The sequence below is a fragment of the Schistosoma mansoni genome, assembly GCF_000237925.1.
Source record: "Schistosoma mansoni, WGS project CABG00000000 data, chromosome 1 unplaced supercontig 0076, strain Puerto Rico, whole genome shotgun sequence".
Lineage (NCBI taxonomy): Eukaryota > Metazoa > Platyhelminthes > Trematoda > Strigeidida > Schistosomatidae > Schistosoma > Schistosoma mansoni.
Genome location: NW_017385990.1, coordinates 442,714 through 460,835, shown reverse-complemented (window position 1 = coordinate 460,835; position 18,122 = coordinate 442,714). Strand labels below are relative to the sequence as shown.

General features: G+C 36.9%; 1 protein-coding gene across 1 annotated transcript in view; it reads right to left on the bottom strand.

Annotated features, from left to right (window-relative positions):
* Smp_176600 (protein phosphatase 2A regulatory subunit,putative) overlaps positions 1–18,122 on the bottom strand; it is a 44,067-nt gene that overhangs the window by 5,988 nt on the left and 19,957 nt on the right. The window contains exons 5-8 of the mRNA XM_018791759.1: positions 16,791–16,850; positions 13,215–13,377; positions 10,052–10,222; positions 1,358–1,482 (exon numbers count right to left, since the gene is read on the bottom strand). Of these exons, the coding sequence (XP_018645081.1) occupies positions 1,358–1,482; positions 10,052–10,222; positions 13,215–13,377; positions 16,791–16,850 (519 nt within the window). The remainder of the gene's footprint in view (positions 1–1,357; positions 1,483–10,051; positions 10,223–13,214; positions 13,378–16,790; positions 16,851–18,122) is intronic.

Here is an 18,122-nt window from a genome sequence, read left to right as displayed (position 1 = left end):
GTGGAGGTGCGCATCCATGATCCCGCACTCGCGAGATTCGAACCCAGGTGAACGGTTGCTCAAACTTCGTGGATCGGTTGAAGTTAGACATTAACACCGTTGGATGTCAGCTCAGTGGTCTATCGGTTAAGTGCTCTGGCGCGAGACTGGTAGGTCTTGGGTTCGAATCTCGCGAGTGCGGGATCGTGGATACGCACTGCCACTGAGGAATCTCATAATCGGATAAAACGGCTGTCCAGTGCTTCCAGGTTTTCCATGGTGGTCTAGATTCAATTGACTCATGATTTCAACTTTGAAAAATGCTGAAATCTCCACAAAACCCTCTTGATTACCAAATAAAAATTATAGTAACTAAGCTTAAAAGACAAAAGATGACATAACTAACATTATTAATGAAAAAAGTTGATTACTGTCTATTACATAATGAATATAATATGGCGATATCAGTATATTGTAACCTATAAACAAGTTGACAAGCTATATATATGTATATACAGCCCAAATCGATCGGGTTCATAATAAGATGAACTTGATCAATTTTTTACTTTACTAGTTGACAACTAGAAAATATTTGAAAGAAGTAAAGAAAAAGTCGACTCATCCTCTTCTAACACACACACACACACACACACATGCACATGCATTTTAAAAGAATTTGCTGCTGAAGAATCCTTGAAAAAAACTGCTATATATATATTTATAATACCCTGTAATTAAGCAGACATAACTGTAGCTATGCACAGCTGTAAAGTGATTTCCGGTCTATAATTGTAATTTAAATAATATCGTTTTCATTTGATTATTTGAACACATAAACATTGGTACAAAGAAGCACCAGATATATATGCGCTACACAGAAAATTGTCATTTCATTGAATCATGTGAGGGCTATGATACTGTCCGGGTGCCCAAACTGAAGCACGTGTTTTTCACACAGGGCCACACCCGGAACCTTCGACCTAAAGTCCTGATCCACAAGACAGTGGAGCATCGTGAGGAGATACAGTCCCATGGTAGCCAGTGACCAACGATTGATTCATACGCCATTTGTTCCCTCAGGATATCGGAGCCCATAAGAACCATTGGTTTAGAATCAGGGTTTTCCAACTCCCCTAGGTGGATTCTCTGTGTCCACTAACTCGGTTAAAGCGCCGGATATTCGCTTTTCGTCCTCTCAATTTCGTAAACAACACCCTCGCCACGAGAGTAGGACTTCCCTAACAGAGACTGTATATGCGTGGTCGTGTGAGAGTATTTCGAAGAGAGAGGGTGGGACCTCCTCACTCTTGGATGTATCAGGGCATTTAGGGGCTAAGTAATATCAGATTCATAGTGAATAGAATAATAATTCACTTACTTATTCCAATGTTCTTTTGTTCGATATAATGCAGGAAACATAATAGGTAAAATTTCTTCAACATGATCATGCATTAATTGTAGTATATAATCATTACTCCAAAAATATAATGCACGTTCTGCAACCTAATAAGAAAAGAAATTAAAATGAATGGTAATATAATACAGGAAGAGAGAAAAATCATTTACGGAAATGATAAATCAATGAAAACAACATGCAGAGGAAAAATTTTCTTTTTTTTTTAATGAAGAAAATACCAAAGATTCAATCAATAATCATTCATTCAGTCAGTCAGTCACAACGTAGAACTTCCTACGTACGTACATCAGTTTGAGTTGCCATACCACATTAACACAGAGATGAAGTTGTCCATTCAAATCCCATAGTGGTAGAAGTAGTAAGAGTATAAGCAGTAATCTGAAAGATTAGGGTTCGAAGATGTTATTCAAGGAGTATAATCCAGTAAAATAAATTTGGAGAGAGGAAAAAGAAAGGGACATAAAGAATTCAGAATATTAGAATTTGGCAGAACACAAAGAGTGGATGCACCTTCGCCGTTGCAAACGATTTTTAGCCATGTTATTCAAGGTCTCTAACCATCGATTGCTATCATCTCGCGAATCCCAACCAGGTAATCTACACCAACCAACATGACTCAGGTCTTGGGTCCGGATCCCGCGAGGCGAGGTTGTGGATGCGCATTGCCACTGAGGAGTCCCACAATAGGACGAAACGGCCGTCCAGTGCTTCCATGGTTTTCCTTGGTGGTCTAACTTCAATCGACTCATGATTTCAACTATGCAAATCAATAATCTTTGCAATAGCTTTACTAGAGCTTTAATATATCCACTCGTAAGTATTAAATTATTATTTGAAGGCATAAATATTGGTACAAGGGGGCACTAGATATTCATATATGCGCGACACATAAAATTTTCATAGTTGAAATCATGAGTCAATCAAAGCTAGACCACTATAGAAAACCTGGAAGTACTGAATGGTCGTTTCGTCCTATTATGGGACTCCTCAGCAGTGCGCATCCATGATCTCGCACTAGCGAATTCGACCCAGGACCTACCAATCTCGCGTCGGAACATTTAGCCGATAGACCACTGAGCTGGCATCCAACGGTGTTAATGCCTAACTTCAACCGATCCACGATATTTGAGCAACTGTTCACCAATTGTCTCCAGGTTTTCCATGGTGGTCTAACTTCAATTGACCCATGATTTCAACTATGAAAATACTGAACTCTCCACAAAACCCCTTTTGAACACATAAAAATTGTCATTTTATTTAATTGTGTGAGGGCTATGATACTGTCCGGGTGTCCAGACCGAAGTATGTAACTCGGAAGTAACAACAATGAACAAAGTTAGTAGTTAAATTGAAATATTGATTATATTACAATTTACTCAGTTCATTGCAGTTGTTTCGTTCACTAGACTAATAAATAGTATCTGAAGAAATAAACAGTAGCTAACTAGCTACTTATTAGATGATCACGAAAGGGTTTCTGAACAGACAAGATTGTAATCAAATGACTCTACAGTAACAAATGGACTGGTGATGATACATGTTTTACGAAACTAGACCTATAAACCCGAAAATGCAACAACAAAAAGACATTATAAATAGTAATTTCGAATCACAAGAGTAAAAACGTGGCGACAATCCAATTAGTGTCACTATTTTGAAACATCGACTTCGGTGGCTTGGATATGTTTTACGAATATCGTCCCGGAGAACTACACGTCGTGCATTATTTGCCGACTCTCGGACTGGTTGGAAAAAGCGGAGAGGTGGTCAGTGTATGACATGGTGTCGTGGTATGAAAGAAAGCTGCAAAGGGCTAGCTTCTGTTGGTCCTTCACGACTCCCTGGTTGGGGTCCGAGAGATGGTGCAACACAGTGGCTAGAGACGTTATCAGATATAGCTGAGAATAGAAGCCAGTGGCGATCCTGCTGTAACCTTCTTTTACTTTCTGCATAAAGAGTGGTTGTAACTTTCTTAACTGAAAGAGTCTTCTGGGTGTACATTTCAGTTTCCTCATCATTACTCTTAATTTTTTTTATATATGCATCTTACCCCTTTTCTCTTCCCATTCTCATTATTTTGTGTGGCGCATATATATCTGGTGCCCCCTTGTACCAATATTTATGTATTTCAATAAATAATTTCCAATCTAACCCCTCTTCTATGAAGTGCCAAGACATAAAATGACTCCGAGAGTGATTATCGTAGGAAATAATGTGTAGGATTATATAGAAAACTGTGAATTATTTGAGGGCTAGCTACTGTGAATAAGAGCTTCAAGTGGCCATTTTAATGGTTTTGCATGCAGTTTTAAAGAGACTAAAATGAAGAAATATTATTTTAAAGATAATTTCAGGAAGAAGAGAAGTAAACCATAGGCAAATACATATCACTTAACTCACAAAATATAGCAATTTATTATTGAAATAAATCAACAAGACGAAATCTAACATGTATTGCTTAAACTATAAACTAGGTTTTAGAGTGATTATTCTAACACTGAAAGGAAGAAAATAAAATCCAAACACAAGGATCGCTACAGAATAATAAATTCGAGGTATAATTAAAGACAAGGAAGCACTGGAGAGTTATATCTCCTAGCATAACTGCTAAGTAGTGTGCATACACGACCTCACTACAGTTAGGACTTAAAAACCACTGGTTCTGATGGTTAACTGATCACTGAGACCAGAAGCTCCTAGATTAGGATCGTGATACCTAAAAGCCCTGGTACAGTCGAGAGTGAGGAGAGTCAGCTCTTCCTCTCAAAATGCTCTCACATGATCACCCGTTTAAAGCCATTGCCAGGGAAGTCTTACTCACTGCCTTTTAGTGGCATTACTGTTTTTTACGAAATTGAGAGGACGAGAAGCGATGTCCGGCGCTTTACACGGGTTGTTGGATACGGAAGATACATCCAGGGGAGTTGGGAAACTCTGATCCTAAATCAATGGTGTACGTGGGCTCCAGGATCATGGAGGAACTACTGGTGTATGAACCAATCGTTGATCACCGGCTACCATGGAACTGCATCTCCTTACGTTGCTCCACTGCCTTGTGGATCAGACCTTTAGGTCGAAGGCTCTAAACGTTGGCCCCTAAGAAAACTACCTGCCTCAGTCTGGGCACCCAAGCAGTATTATAGCTCACATACAAACCAAGTGATTTGTGTGTCGCATATGTATTCGGTGCCCCGTTGTACCAACATTTATGTGTCCAAATAAATAAATACAATAAAAGGTTCATGATAAGGTTATATGTGTACACCAACGAGGAGTTGCATACTATACCAGAATAATTGTCTAACTCTCTTTGGTTTCCGATGGCATTCAAAATAAAATCATTCTATGACGAATACTATTTAAAGAAATAATAATTTGTATAAACAACAACAGATTGTTTCAAAAGACAGAATTATTAGATGAATATATATAAAAAGTTTATTAGGGCAATATAATGCTATCAGAATTTTACACTTCGACATTACATGTTAAAGTGAGTTATTAGTCAAATATATAATCGAAACAGGCTATATGATTGATCTTAACTCAACTTGTATAAAAGTGTAAATGAGCGTATACTAAAGTTTAATGAAGCCTTAGCTCTACGGAAATTCAAACCCTCTTTGTGTATTCAAAAACACTTTGTTCTGACCTTAAATCTACCCTGGTAATATTATTGGCTTATTATCCAGAGTGATTAGGTGTCAAATTGTTTTCACATTATTATTAGTAGTATTATCCTTGTCTACTTTTACCCCCCCCCCAATTTCCAGTCTAGTTGACCTTTTATTTTTATATATAAATGTTCTTAACAAGTATGCTATGTGCGATCAGATTGCTCGGAATGAATTGCACTAGTACATCACATAATTCTGATAATCTTCACCTCCTTATTACACTAACGAAAAACTAATCCATTATTTTCATAGTTGAAAGCCTGAGTCAATTAAAGCTAGACCACCAGAGAAAACCTGTAAGCACTAGAGGGCCGTTTCATCCTATTGTGAGACTCCTCAGCAATGAACGGTTGTTCAACTTCGTGGATTGGTTGGGATTAGACATAAACACAATCGAATGCCGGCTTAGTGGTCTATCGGTTAAGTGCTATGGCATGAGACTGGTAGGTCTTGAGTTCGAATCTCACGAGGCGAGGTCTTGGATGAGCACTACTGAGGAGTCTCACAATAGGACGAAACGGCCGTCCAAAGCTTCCAGGTTTTCCATGGTGATCTAGCATCAATTGACTCACGCTTTCAACTATAAAATTACCAAAATATCCATAAAAACCCCTTCTGATAATAATAATAATCTATTATTTATCAACTAACATGAATATTTTAATTTACAAAGAGAAAATGACATTAACCATCAACCAGGTCATTTTCCGACATTTCTGATTGATACTTATATCATTGATCTACAACATCTCAGTGCAAAGAATATTGCACTCTCCTATCACTTGGAAAACACATCAGGTGATAGAAAAAGTGAGGACTAGATATACAGACTGAAGGTGTTATATTTCATGGGAGCACAATCGGAGGAAAAATTACTGATGGAAAAGTCGAATAAAACTAATACGAAAATAGGCGGGGGTTGTGAATTTAAAAGGCGCTGTTTATCATGTGGTTTTTTTTCTTAATCGAAATACGACTTATCCAATCTGAGCACTGTGCCAAATCAATAACATTCGAGTGATACGAGTATGAGTAGTCTAGCCTAGAGTGTTTATTGGTCCTCTCGATCACCTAGCCCTTCCAGTCGATTTCAGAACACCAACAACAGCTTCAGCTATGCGAATTCCTTTATTTCAAGCATACTCAGTTTATATACCAGACAGGCAGACCACGTCACACCATAAAATAAGAAATAACATTAATACAAGATCAAGAGTCATAATGTGGCTGTGAATGTAGGAGACAATAATCAATAATCTGGATACAATTTAGGAATAGTAAATCGTATAAAAATAATTCATAGATCAACATGATGCTTATAATAAGGGGAATATAGATATACACAATCTAATTACTGAATAGTTAAACCATAAGAGTATGAGTCCATTCAGAGATCTCAGAAGTTACCTAATCTTCACTACAGGGATTTAAAGAAGATATAATGAATAGTATAAGAATATAAGAGATAATTATGAAAGGTCAATAAAAAGGATTACATATGACATTTTACCGAATATTGAAAATTAAATCAACCATTATGAATAATAATTAACACTTTTTGTAATGTTTATTAAAATTTTATCGCATTTCTTAAGCTTCGGTTTCATATTCATGAAAGATAGTTATAGTTGGGAAAAGTTATATATACGAAATACGAGAATATCTACATGGCTTTGAACTTTATCATTTATGTAAAATGCCTTAGTACGGCCGAGAGTAGGGAGAGTCCGCTCTCCCTCTCGAAATGCTTTCACATGACCACACGTATACAGCGTCAGCCAGGGAAGTCCTACTCACTGCCTTCTCGTGACATTGCTGTTGTTTACCAAATTGAGAGGACGAAAAGCGAATGCCCGGGGCTTTAACCGGGTTGGTGGACACGGAAAGTCCACCTAGGGGAGTATCCTGAAGGAAAAAATGGCGCATGAATCAATCGTTGGTCACCAGCTGCCATGGGACTGCATCTCCTCACGATACTCCACTGCCTTGTGGATCAAACCATTAGGTCAAAGGCTTCGGGTGTGGCCCCTTAAAAGAAAACCACGTGCTACTGTCTGGGCACCCGGGCAGTATCATAGCTCTCACACAAATAAAAAGATGCGAATCAGAGTCTTAAAACCTATAATCTAAATAAATCATTTCAATGTTTTATTCATCTTCTATAACATGAGTACTTCAAGGAAACAAAAACGAATTCTTTAGAAAGACAAATACATTTTTTTTCAAAAAATATAACTTATTTAACCTCTATCCCTAACCGAATATACATCCAGTGGCTAATAGTACATTTGGTTACCATGGTAATATGTAGATGAAAGGATTATATGGAAAGAGAGAAAAAACCACATACAACATAAGAAGGTTAACATTGTACTTTAACAATAATGACATAGAAAGTCATTTGGGAAAAAGAATGAACAAACTCCATAGAACACATACTGAAAAAAACACAATTAACGAGTAATTTGACACATATATATATATATATATATATATATATATATATCGAAATGATATCTAGTTAGATGCTATAGGGTTATATATATATAACTATCTGGGTTATTTGAAACAGTTCACACATTTAGAAAGAAAATAATACTTAGTGGATGACTTTTAGGTAGCGAATACACTGGTCAACTAATAATGCATTTTCTTGTTTGTCCACGATCCCGCCTCGCGATATTCGAACCCAGGACCATTGGATACCAGGTCAGTGGTCTACTGGTTAAGCGATCGCGTATGAGACTGAAAGGTCTTGGGTTCGAATCTCGTGAGGCGGGATCGTGTATGCGTACTGCTGAGGGGTCCCATAATTGGACGAAACGGCCGTCCAGTACTTCCAGGTTTTTCATGGTGGTTTAGCTTCAATTGACTCATGATCTCAAATATTTAAAGAAAAAGTATAAGTGTTAGATATTCACTTTCATCATCATTATATAAATAAGCTTGATTTGTGTACTTAGTGTGCTCGTATTTTCTGAGTAGTTGTAGAATTTATTCTGTACGCCTCGTCAAGACTTCTTGATCTAGTTAGCAGAGTAGGGGACAACAGATTAGAATAGCCTATCGTGTCACTGTGTCACTCACCTTCATTCCGTTTACCGAGTAAGTTGAACTCGCAATTAGCATCAAGCATATCAGACAGTTAATTTGAAGAAAACAGAATTAGAAATCGAAAAGCAATTGTGAATTAGAAGAATCATACACAACTTGAAGAACAACTGATGGAATTTTGCAAATAAAGTATTCAGTGTATGAATTCACTTTGTATTGTTTGTTTAAATCTTCCCATTAATGTTTAGGACTGCAATTGATCAGTCTCTTATTGGCCATATATGTGCATACTGTGTGTATTGCTTCAGTATAGACTTAATTCACAAGCATTATAAGCTAAGATGGATAGTGGCTATATCAAGGCAATACGCACAGTATGCACATATGTCAATAAGAGACCGATCAAATGCAGTTTTAAACATTAGGAAGATTCAAACAAACAATACAAATGAATTCAAACTTCACCCCATTGCACAAGCAAGTAGCTATCAGTAATCAGTAACCAAGTGGATAACGTGATAGCGTTTGAGGCGAAGGGTAACGAGTTCGAGTCCTGGGGTGAACATCAACTCTGAGATACAGGTGCATCCAGCTGACGAGTCCCATATAGGACGAAACGCGCGTCAAACTGGATTCCACTTCTACCCACTATCCATCTTTGCTTATATTCCGTATATGGTTTTTATATTTTACCAAAAGATTTTATAATTGATTGTGCTCACCTGTATTCTAATTGATTACAATAACACTTAATAACCAACTAAACAAAAACGTTTATTTTTTCAAGGTATATTGAAAAATGATCAAGTTTTTTTAAAGATTCTACCATCCAATTAATAACAGACACCAATTAATGAACAATCTAATGCGCATTTTAAATCACAGAAATACTACTACTGTAGTGAACAATCGCACGGGTAGGGACAGTCGAATGTATTTAAGCACAGATTACAGAGTATCTCACTAAATTCAGATAACCATATCGTAAACAGTTAATTTGCAAAATAACAATTAATCGTCTCAATCTTAACTGTTCCTTCGGTAAATATCAGTCCATCTTCCCTAATTTTATTGTTCATGCATTTTCGTACCGATTGCGCTTTATTTCTGTTCTTTCCTTATCGATCTACCAAAATACATTCCATGTCTGACCATCACAATATACTACTTATGTGGATATAAGTAAACCACACCACACTACTACGACTACTCAGTCAGTTAGTCAGCTACAATGTGGGACTAGGTACACATATGCATCGGTCCAAGTTGCCATATCTCGTTAGCACAACAAGATGAACACCGGATTCATAGAAGTAGTTAATTTAGTGGCGGTAGTATATAAAAGATAGGTTGTATTTAAGGATATAGTATAGGAAGGAAAAAAGTTATGAAGCAATTTTAATCTTAAAGTTTAAAAGAAGACAAAGAGTGTATACACCTACGCCATTGTGATCGATTCTAAGTCATATCACCTACAGTCTCCAACCATTGGTTACGATGATCACGTGGACCCCAACCAAGTAGTCTGCATCTACCAACATGGCTCAGAATAGAGGTTAGTGACTTCAAGCACTGATGCCACATTTTGGTTTGGCTGCCCCTAACTCTTTTCCAACCATCCCCAACACTAGTCAACATAGCGCGTCGTGGTAATCGGTGTTCAGACATACGTAACATGTGGCCCAGCCATCTCAGTCGATGAAGATTCATGGCCTGATCAACTGATTTACCATCATTTCCTAATACCCTGTGTCTAACCTCACTATTACATACCCGGTGATCCCATGATCAAATGTACTCTTTTCCAACCATCCCCAACACTAGTCAGGATAGCGCGTCATGGTAATCGGTGTTCAGACATACGTAACACGACAACAACAACTACTACTACTACAACTAATAATAATAATAATGATTAACTTACTTGAAAATGAGGAGATGATACACATTTAGCTAATTGTGTAAATAATGGTCGAATAATTTTACGAAATTCTGATGGATCAACAACATCAAGAATTTCTTCTAATTCATTTAAAAACATCACTTCTTTAGGACTGTGGGTCTTTGGCCAAAATTTTAATAAACTAAGAACAACCTAAATGTGTTTTTTAGAACAAAAAAAAAGAAAAGAAATTTGTAGAAAAAATAATAATGAAATGGTAAATTTGAGATGATGGAGAAGATTTGTAGCTCAGGTGTATGATTTTGATGTAGGTTTGTTCTCTTGAGCTGGATGGTTTGGTCGTGGAGCTTTCATTGTCCATCTGGACGACATCATCAGCACAAACTTGGGGTAGAAGCTGTGAATCACATGTGGAGAAATTCAAACACTTCAATTCCAGCTCAGAGAACAAACCTACATAGAAATGGTAAATACATGATATCATTCATAATTACTAAGGGTGATTTTGAATTTAGTTCATTTTAATGTTAGTTATATAATATAATATACCCTTATGGACCAGGGTAATCTTGCACTGGTTTTCAAGAGAACCAGACACCATCCAGACTTTCACGTGGCAACCCAAACAGTATAGCTCAATCCCGTTTAACAGAAGAGTCAGACACTGCCCAGGCTTAACCCAAGCAGTACAGTTCAATCCCACTCTATAGGAGAACCAGGTACTATAAGGCTTCAACACTTCAATCCGAACAGTACAGCTCAATCCTGTGGCGCAACCACTCAGGTACCAAACACCCTGGTGGACCATCATTTCAATGTAAACATAGAAAATATAGTATCTAAAATGACTTTGAGAGAGATGTAGCTTTGTTTGCTAAACCAATTACTATATTGGTAATGTTGGATGCCAGTATAGTTGTCTAGAGGTTAAACATTTGCATGCGAGACTGAAGGTCCTAGGTTCAAATTTCGCAAGGTGCGATCGTGGATGCTCACTGCTGAGAAGTCCCATAGTAGGATGAAACGACCGTCCCGGGTTCTCCATGGTGGTCTAACAATAATCGATTCATGATCTCAATCAAAAATATAATAAACTCCACAACCCCATAATCAAAATGTTCCTTATCAACAATTAGTGACTGTTAATATTTATATACTGTATAAATATTATAAGTGATTGGTTACTAAACGAATCGAAATATCAACACAACAATAGGGAATTCACTGTAAAAAAACTTGTATTATACACCTGAAGAAATGTTAACACTGTGTCCAAACAAGTGACAAGACAAAAGAAACCCAAAAGGTTGATCCTAGCTCCACAAGACGACGACAGATGGTAAAAAAGAAAACATGGGTCTTGATAGGATATTTTATTTGTCCTTGAGAATTAGGTATACAATTTACGAGTTTCACATCATTTGATTTAGAGTTGCTATCAATAAAAAAGATCCATTCTTTTTATATCAAAAGCTTGGAAAAGAAAGCATTTCTCAACCGATGGATTTTATCATCATCAGAACTGTATGGAATATCAATACAATAAATATCATCACCCGTTATTGTCTTGATGAACATCTAACTATAAACAATTTATACGAATTGTACAGGACTACTGAAATTTCATAACAAATATAAAGTTCTAAATTTGATGACTATGTATGTTCAGGTAACTAACAACCCCCAAATGCTCAGGTACGGTCGTGGGAGGGGAGAGTTCGGTTTCCCTCTCGAAATGCTCTCGCATGGACATGCGTACACAGCCACTGACAAGGAAGTCCCATTCATGGCATTCTCACACAGGGTGTGTTGTTTACGAAATTGAGAAGACGAAAAGCGAATGTTTGGCGCTTTAATCGGGTTGGTGGACGCAAAGGGTCCACCTAAGGGAGCTGAGGAACAGTGATTCCAAACCAATCGTGCACATGGGCACCAGGATCCAAAAGAAACAAATGGTGTACGAATTAATTGTTGGGGCCGCATCTCCTTATATTGCTCCAATGTCATGTGGATTAGACCTCTAGGTCAAAGGCTCCGGGTGCGCCCCCCCCTAGGAAAACCACCACCATCACAGCACTCACACAAGTTGAATGGCGCATATCTATTTGGTGCCACCTTGTATCAATGTTTATGTCTTTAAATAAATAACTAATATTTTGATTTATGATAACTTTGTCAAATATATAATGCGTGTGAATAATCTTCAAAACATCATAGTAACAAATATTGACACCACGGTAGAAAGAAAATAATAAAATAGCATAAGGCTATAATTAAAGTCAATTATAAACTCATATATCCAAAAACCTAAACAACAAAATCTCTATTTTATCTAAGGCTACAAAAAATTTTGGATAGAAAATCTTTGTTATTCATTCTCCTTGTGATCATGATAACTATTTGAATTGATAAGAACAACAGATTATAGATTATTTCTAACTAATAATCTAATGAGTACAATATTGTATGTTACAAACTATTCTAAGAAGGGCTTTTGTGGAGATTTTAGTAATTTTATAGTTGAAGCTAGACCATCATGGAAAACCTGAAAGCAGTGAAAGGCTGTTTCGTCCTAGTATAGGACTCTTCAGTAGTGCGCATCCATGATCCCGCCTCACGAGATTTGAACCCATGACCTACCAGTCTCGCGCCAGAGCACTTAACCGATAGACCACTGAGCCGGCCGGCATCCAACGGTGTTAATGTCCAACTTCAACCAATCCACGATGTTTGAGCAACCGTTCACCAATTGTCTTCAGTGAGTTGTTATCTCACAACAGACGTGGTTGAACTCCACGGGTCACTGCTTCTCACTAGAACTTCTGGATGTACTTCTCGAAGTCAGTCACCAGTGAGCATATGATTATAATCTTAAGGCGATTTTTGTGAAGATTTCAGTATTTTCAAAGTTGAAACCATGAGTCAATTGAAGCTGGACCATCATGGAAAATCTGGAAGGACTGGACGGTCGTTTCGTGACAGTATGGGACTCCTTAGCAGTGAGCATCAATGATCCCGCCTCGCGAGATTCAAATCCATGACCTATCAAGTCTCGAGCGCGAGCGCTGAACAATTCTGTCAATATGAATCCCTCCTTCATATTATCATACTAATTTGTTAGATCATATCATTATTATAATCATTAAAAGTTATACACAATAAAAACTATACAAAATCAACTAACCTGTTGTGTAAGTGTTGGATCTTTTTCTAAAAATTGTATAACACAATAAGCCAATTGTGCATGATATATACTAACTGATTTAACTTTATGTAAAGGTAGTAAAACACGCATTAAAAATATTTTATGTTCTTCTTTCAATGGTAATGCAAATCCATTAATGATACTAGATAACACAAAAAATAAGAAGAATATATAGATAAAAGTTATGGGAAAAAATGTTACGGAATATGATTTAAGAGAGTAGGGGATACGTGTCCCCAAACGCCCTGGTACGGCCGAGAATGGGGAGAGTCCTCTCGAAATGCTATCACATGGCCACGCGTATATAACCTCTGCCAGGGAAGTCCTACTCACTAACTTCTCGTGACATTACTGTTGTTTACGAAATTGAGAAGACGAGATGTGAATGTCCGGCGCTTTAACCGGGTTTGTAGATATGTAGGATCAACCTAGGGGAGTTGGAAAACCCTGATTCCAAACCAATGGTGCACATGGGCTCCTTAATATTGAGGAAACAAATGGCGTATGAACCAATCATTGGTCACCGACTACCATGTGACTGCATTTCCTCACGATGCTCCACTGCCTTGTGGATCAGATCTTTAGGTCAAAGGCTCCGGATGTGGCCCTCTAAGAAAACCATCTGCTTCAGTTTGGGCACCCTGGGCAGTATCACAGCCCTCACACAAATCAAATGAGATTTGTGTGACGCATATATATCTGGTACCTCCTTGTACCAATATTTATGTGTTTAAATAAAATAAAATAAATAAAGTAGTTTATAGAATGTCTTTGAGGCATTTTTTTGTGTATCGCGAAACAATCAAGTGAGTAATATTATAGTTAACTATAAGAGTACTAGGCTAGGACAAAATATTTCCCTGAGATCTACTTCATACTTAAACATTGGCACATTATCCAACATGCTATAATATTGATAAAGATTAAGGTTAAGCATTTAAGTAAAATATGTTAGATAATTTTAATGACCTGAGTGACCAGAGAGATCACCATAAGGTCAAACAAACAACAACAAAAAAACCCAAGTCATAACTATCAAAAAGTTGAACAGTTTAAAGCTAAGCCATCAGACTTGAATCATCATAAGAACTTTTTGCAATCATACACAGTCAATCAGTTACAACGTAGAACTTCGTACGTACGTACATCAGTTTGAGTTGCCATACCACATTAACACAGAGATGAAGTTGTCCATTCAAATCCCATAGTGGTAGAAGTAGTAAGAGTATAAGCAGTAATCTGAAAGATTAGGGTTCGAAGATGTTATTCAAGGAGTATAATCCAGTAAAATAAATTTGGAGAGAGGAAAAAGAAAGGGACATAAAGAATTCAGAATATTAGAATTTGGCAGAACACAAAGAGTGGATGCACTTTCGTCATTGCAAACGATTTTTAGCCATGTTATTCAAGGTCTCTAACCATCGATTGCTATCATCTCGCGAATCCCATCCAGGTAGTCTACACCTACCAACATGGCTCAGTCCACTTGTCAGTGACTTCATGAATTTGTGCCACCTTTTGGTTTGGCCGCCCCTAGCTTTCTAAATCATACACAGTAATATGAAATAACAACTAAACCTGTGTATAGTAAGCAAAGATGGATAGTGGCTAGCAGTGGAATCCAGTAAGATGTGCGTTTCGTCTTATTTAAAGTTCGTCAGCTGGATGTACCTACATTTCATAGTTGATGTTCACTCTAGGATTCGAACCCACTACCTTTCGCTTCAAACGCCATCGCGTTATCCACATGGCCAGTGTATATTATATAAGCGTACACAATCTTATAACCATGAATAAAAATATTACAATATAGAAATAACAAGAAGATTAGACCATTTAATCATAATAATTTCTTTAACGATCTAGACACAGGGGGGGGGGTATCATGTGATATCATCATTCTAATAACAACAACAAAAATTGTAAATAATATTAGTTGTTATGATAAGAAAATTTTTATCACCATGATAATAATAATTACGATAAGTTGATCGATTACAAAAAAATCTGATACATATGAAAAATAAAAAAACAGTATAGAAGGAAAAAATTGATTCATGAATAATACACTAGTCAGTATCCAGTAACCCCGATCTTAGCTACTACCTTGACGTGGTGGTCGGGCTTGCCTATCGTGATGACCCAATCAAGCTATACTGGCTGGAACATATGTTCTTTTAGGTTCTACCATGTCAGGTAGGTCGATTGGAGAACGGTAAGACTAAGAGCAACAACTCAAGGTCTGAAGGGGCCATGTCGTACTGCCGACTGTAGAGGGGTGTGACAACAGTAAGGTGTTTCCCTCGAAAAACCATAATCTGCAGCGACGCTGCTTTCTCACAAGGAAGGAAGGGGTTGGAAAAGGTCGACCCTAAAAATGTCACGCCTCACCTAACCTCACAAATTTCCGACTCGGGCAGTAAGGCCTTTTGAAGAACGGGGCTAACACCTCAAAAATCCCCCACAAAAATGGCTGTGCCTGACCGGTCTCAAGCAGTTGTCCCTTGAGCTCTGCGGTCACGCTACCAGGTCGTTAAGACCAACATTAATCCAACTTCCTTTTTAGACCCTCAGGAGGTACCTTTCCATGGTGTGGGCCCACATACCCGTAACAGTATCCAGTAACAGAATTTGAAAATGACTGGTCTTAATTATGAATATTGTTCGAGTTGATTATCATAGCTTAGTGTATGCTACTTACGTCGATAGACATAACTAGTAATGGGAAATGGAAACTCTGGCGGCAGAAGGCTAATGAAGGTTGATTTGAAGAAAATAGGAAAGGAATTAGAATGGAATTGTAAATTGAAAGAATCATACAGAATATGAAAGACAAATGAAGGAAACTTGCAAATAAAATATTTGATGTGTCCCCAGCTGTATTTTCGTTCATTACAATAGGACATCTATATCATCAACATGATGTTGGGACTTGGTATAAGTAGTGCTTCGGAGGGAAACGTTGATCGAACATAAAAAGTAACTTAATATTCACCGATGTGTTGTGTAAATGACCTATTACTGTCAAACAGATTATAATAGTGTTAATGATGGTCAAAAATGGCATAAGCTATTGTGGTTTTTTATCATATGTATATTGCTACGACACCATATGAATTCACACAAATACTCAAATGAACGAATCCCTCAACTATTTTCAAAGTTTTAATACACAAAGTAGTTGCTATGATGATAGGCTTTTCCAACTCTTGAATGAGTACTTTAAATGTTAGTATCGATTCGATACAGAATGTGAAGATATCGAATAAAAGTATTTCAATACTATATTATTAGTAATAAATACAAATCCCTCCCCCTCTCCCCCAGAAAAATACAGATGTATAAACCATGGTATACAGATCACACGTTAGTGATTTGGTCTATAAACCTTAGATACAAATTTCTTCTTGCCAAATTCTTTCAAATGTGTAAATTAGCATAAATTACCTATACAAAAACGAGATTTTCTCAATACCATGGTCATAATAAGTACATATGAATGAATTATAATTAATGAATATAGTTTATGATAAGAAATAAAAAAATAAAACATACCTGCCCAAAATTTCTAAAAGTTCAGCAATTCCATTATGAACTTCTGTTTCGTAAATGAACCTGATAAACCAAACAAAAATGTATCCAAGTACGATAATAATCAGAAAGGGGTTTTGTGGAGATTTTTAGTAATTTTATATAATTGAGATCATGAGTTAAATGACGCTAGACCACCAGGGAAAATCTGGAAGCACTGGAGGGCCGTTTCGTTCAATCGTGAATGCGCACGGCTGAGGAGTCTCACAATAGGATGAAACGGTCGTCTAGTGATTCCAGGTTTTCCATAGTAGTCTAGCTTCAATTGATTCGTGATCTCAACTATATAAAATAATAATAATTATTATTATTTAACACTTACATCCTACCGGTAGCCACTATAGCCATTTACATGTTATACAATTTTTAAAAACAGTAATCTGTACAGTAAGTTGAAATTTATTCAGACTTCAATTACTGGTATTTATTAATGTTGGTAAAATCATTGACTACTTAATAATTACTACTTCAGATTCATATATCATACTAGTACTATCGAACCAGGTGTCATAGAACACTTGTACTCTGAAAGGTTGAGTAGCCATGAAATCCTAGAAAATGTATAGATATCTTTGTATTCTTCTATTTATTAAGGTAAGGGATGGTGATTTTTGTTTGTTTTTTTCCCATGGTTTGATAGGCTGAGTGAAGGTATTGGGGTACATGTTTAGCATTAGGTAGAAGAGCTTTAGATTGTTTTTGCTCATTGAGTTAAAATTCGACTGGATAAAAATTCCTTCATGTATATCAACGACTGTCCGGTAGCTAAATTTGACTTAACAAGGTTCACTATTTAGTATTTATGAAAGCCAACAAATAAAGAGGCTAATCTCATGCATCCATAAAGTCTACCAATGAGATCAGACGTAATTGAGCCTTATTGACACAATAAATAGAAAACAGTACTTATTATCACGGAGTCACACACATTTTTGATTGATAAGTAAGCATATTATTATCAGCATGACTGAACTGTTGTTGGAAGTGGTATGTTAATAAATCTTAGCACCAAGTTGATAATTCCTAACTCGAATTTTAATGAACAGACCATTTCCTAGCTTTTTCTTCCTATTCCGCTAGACATAAAATATAGGCCTCAACTAAAAGATTCATATCACCAAATTTGAGGGGGATTACTTCGCGTAAAAATCACGCACATCAATATATGAACAATGTCTTCGGCGATACAGTAACAAGATTACCAAAGCAACCAAATGACAATGTTCTTTTAAGCGGTGAAATTGAAAAGCTATTAAAGTGGAGAACATTAGCGCGCAAAACGCTAAACTTAAATCT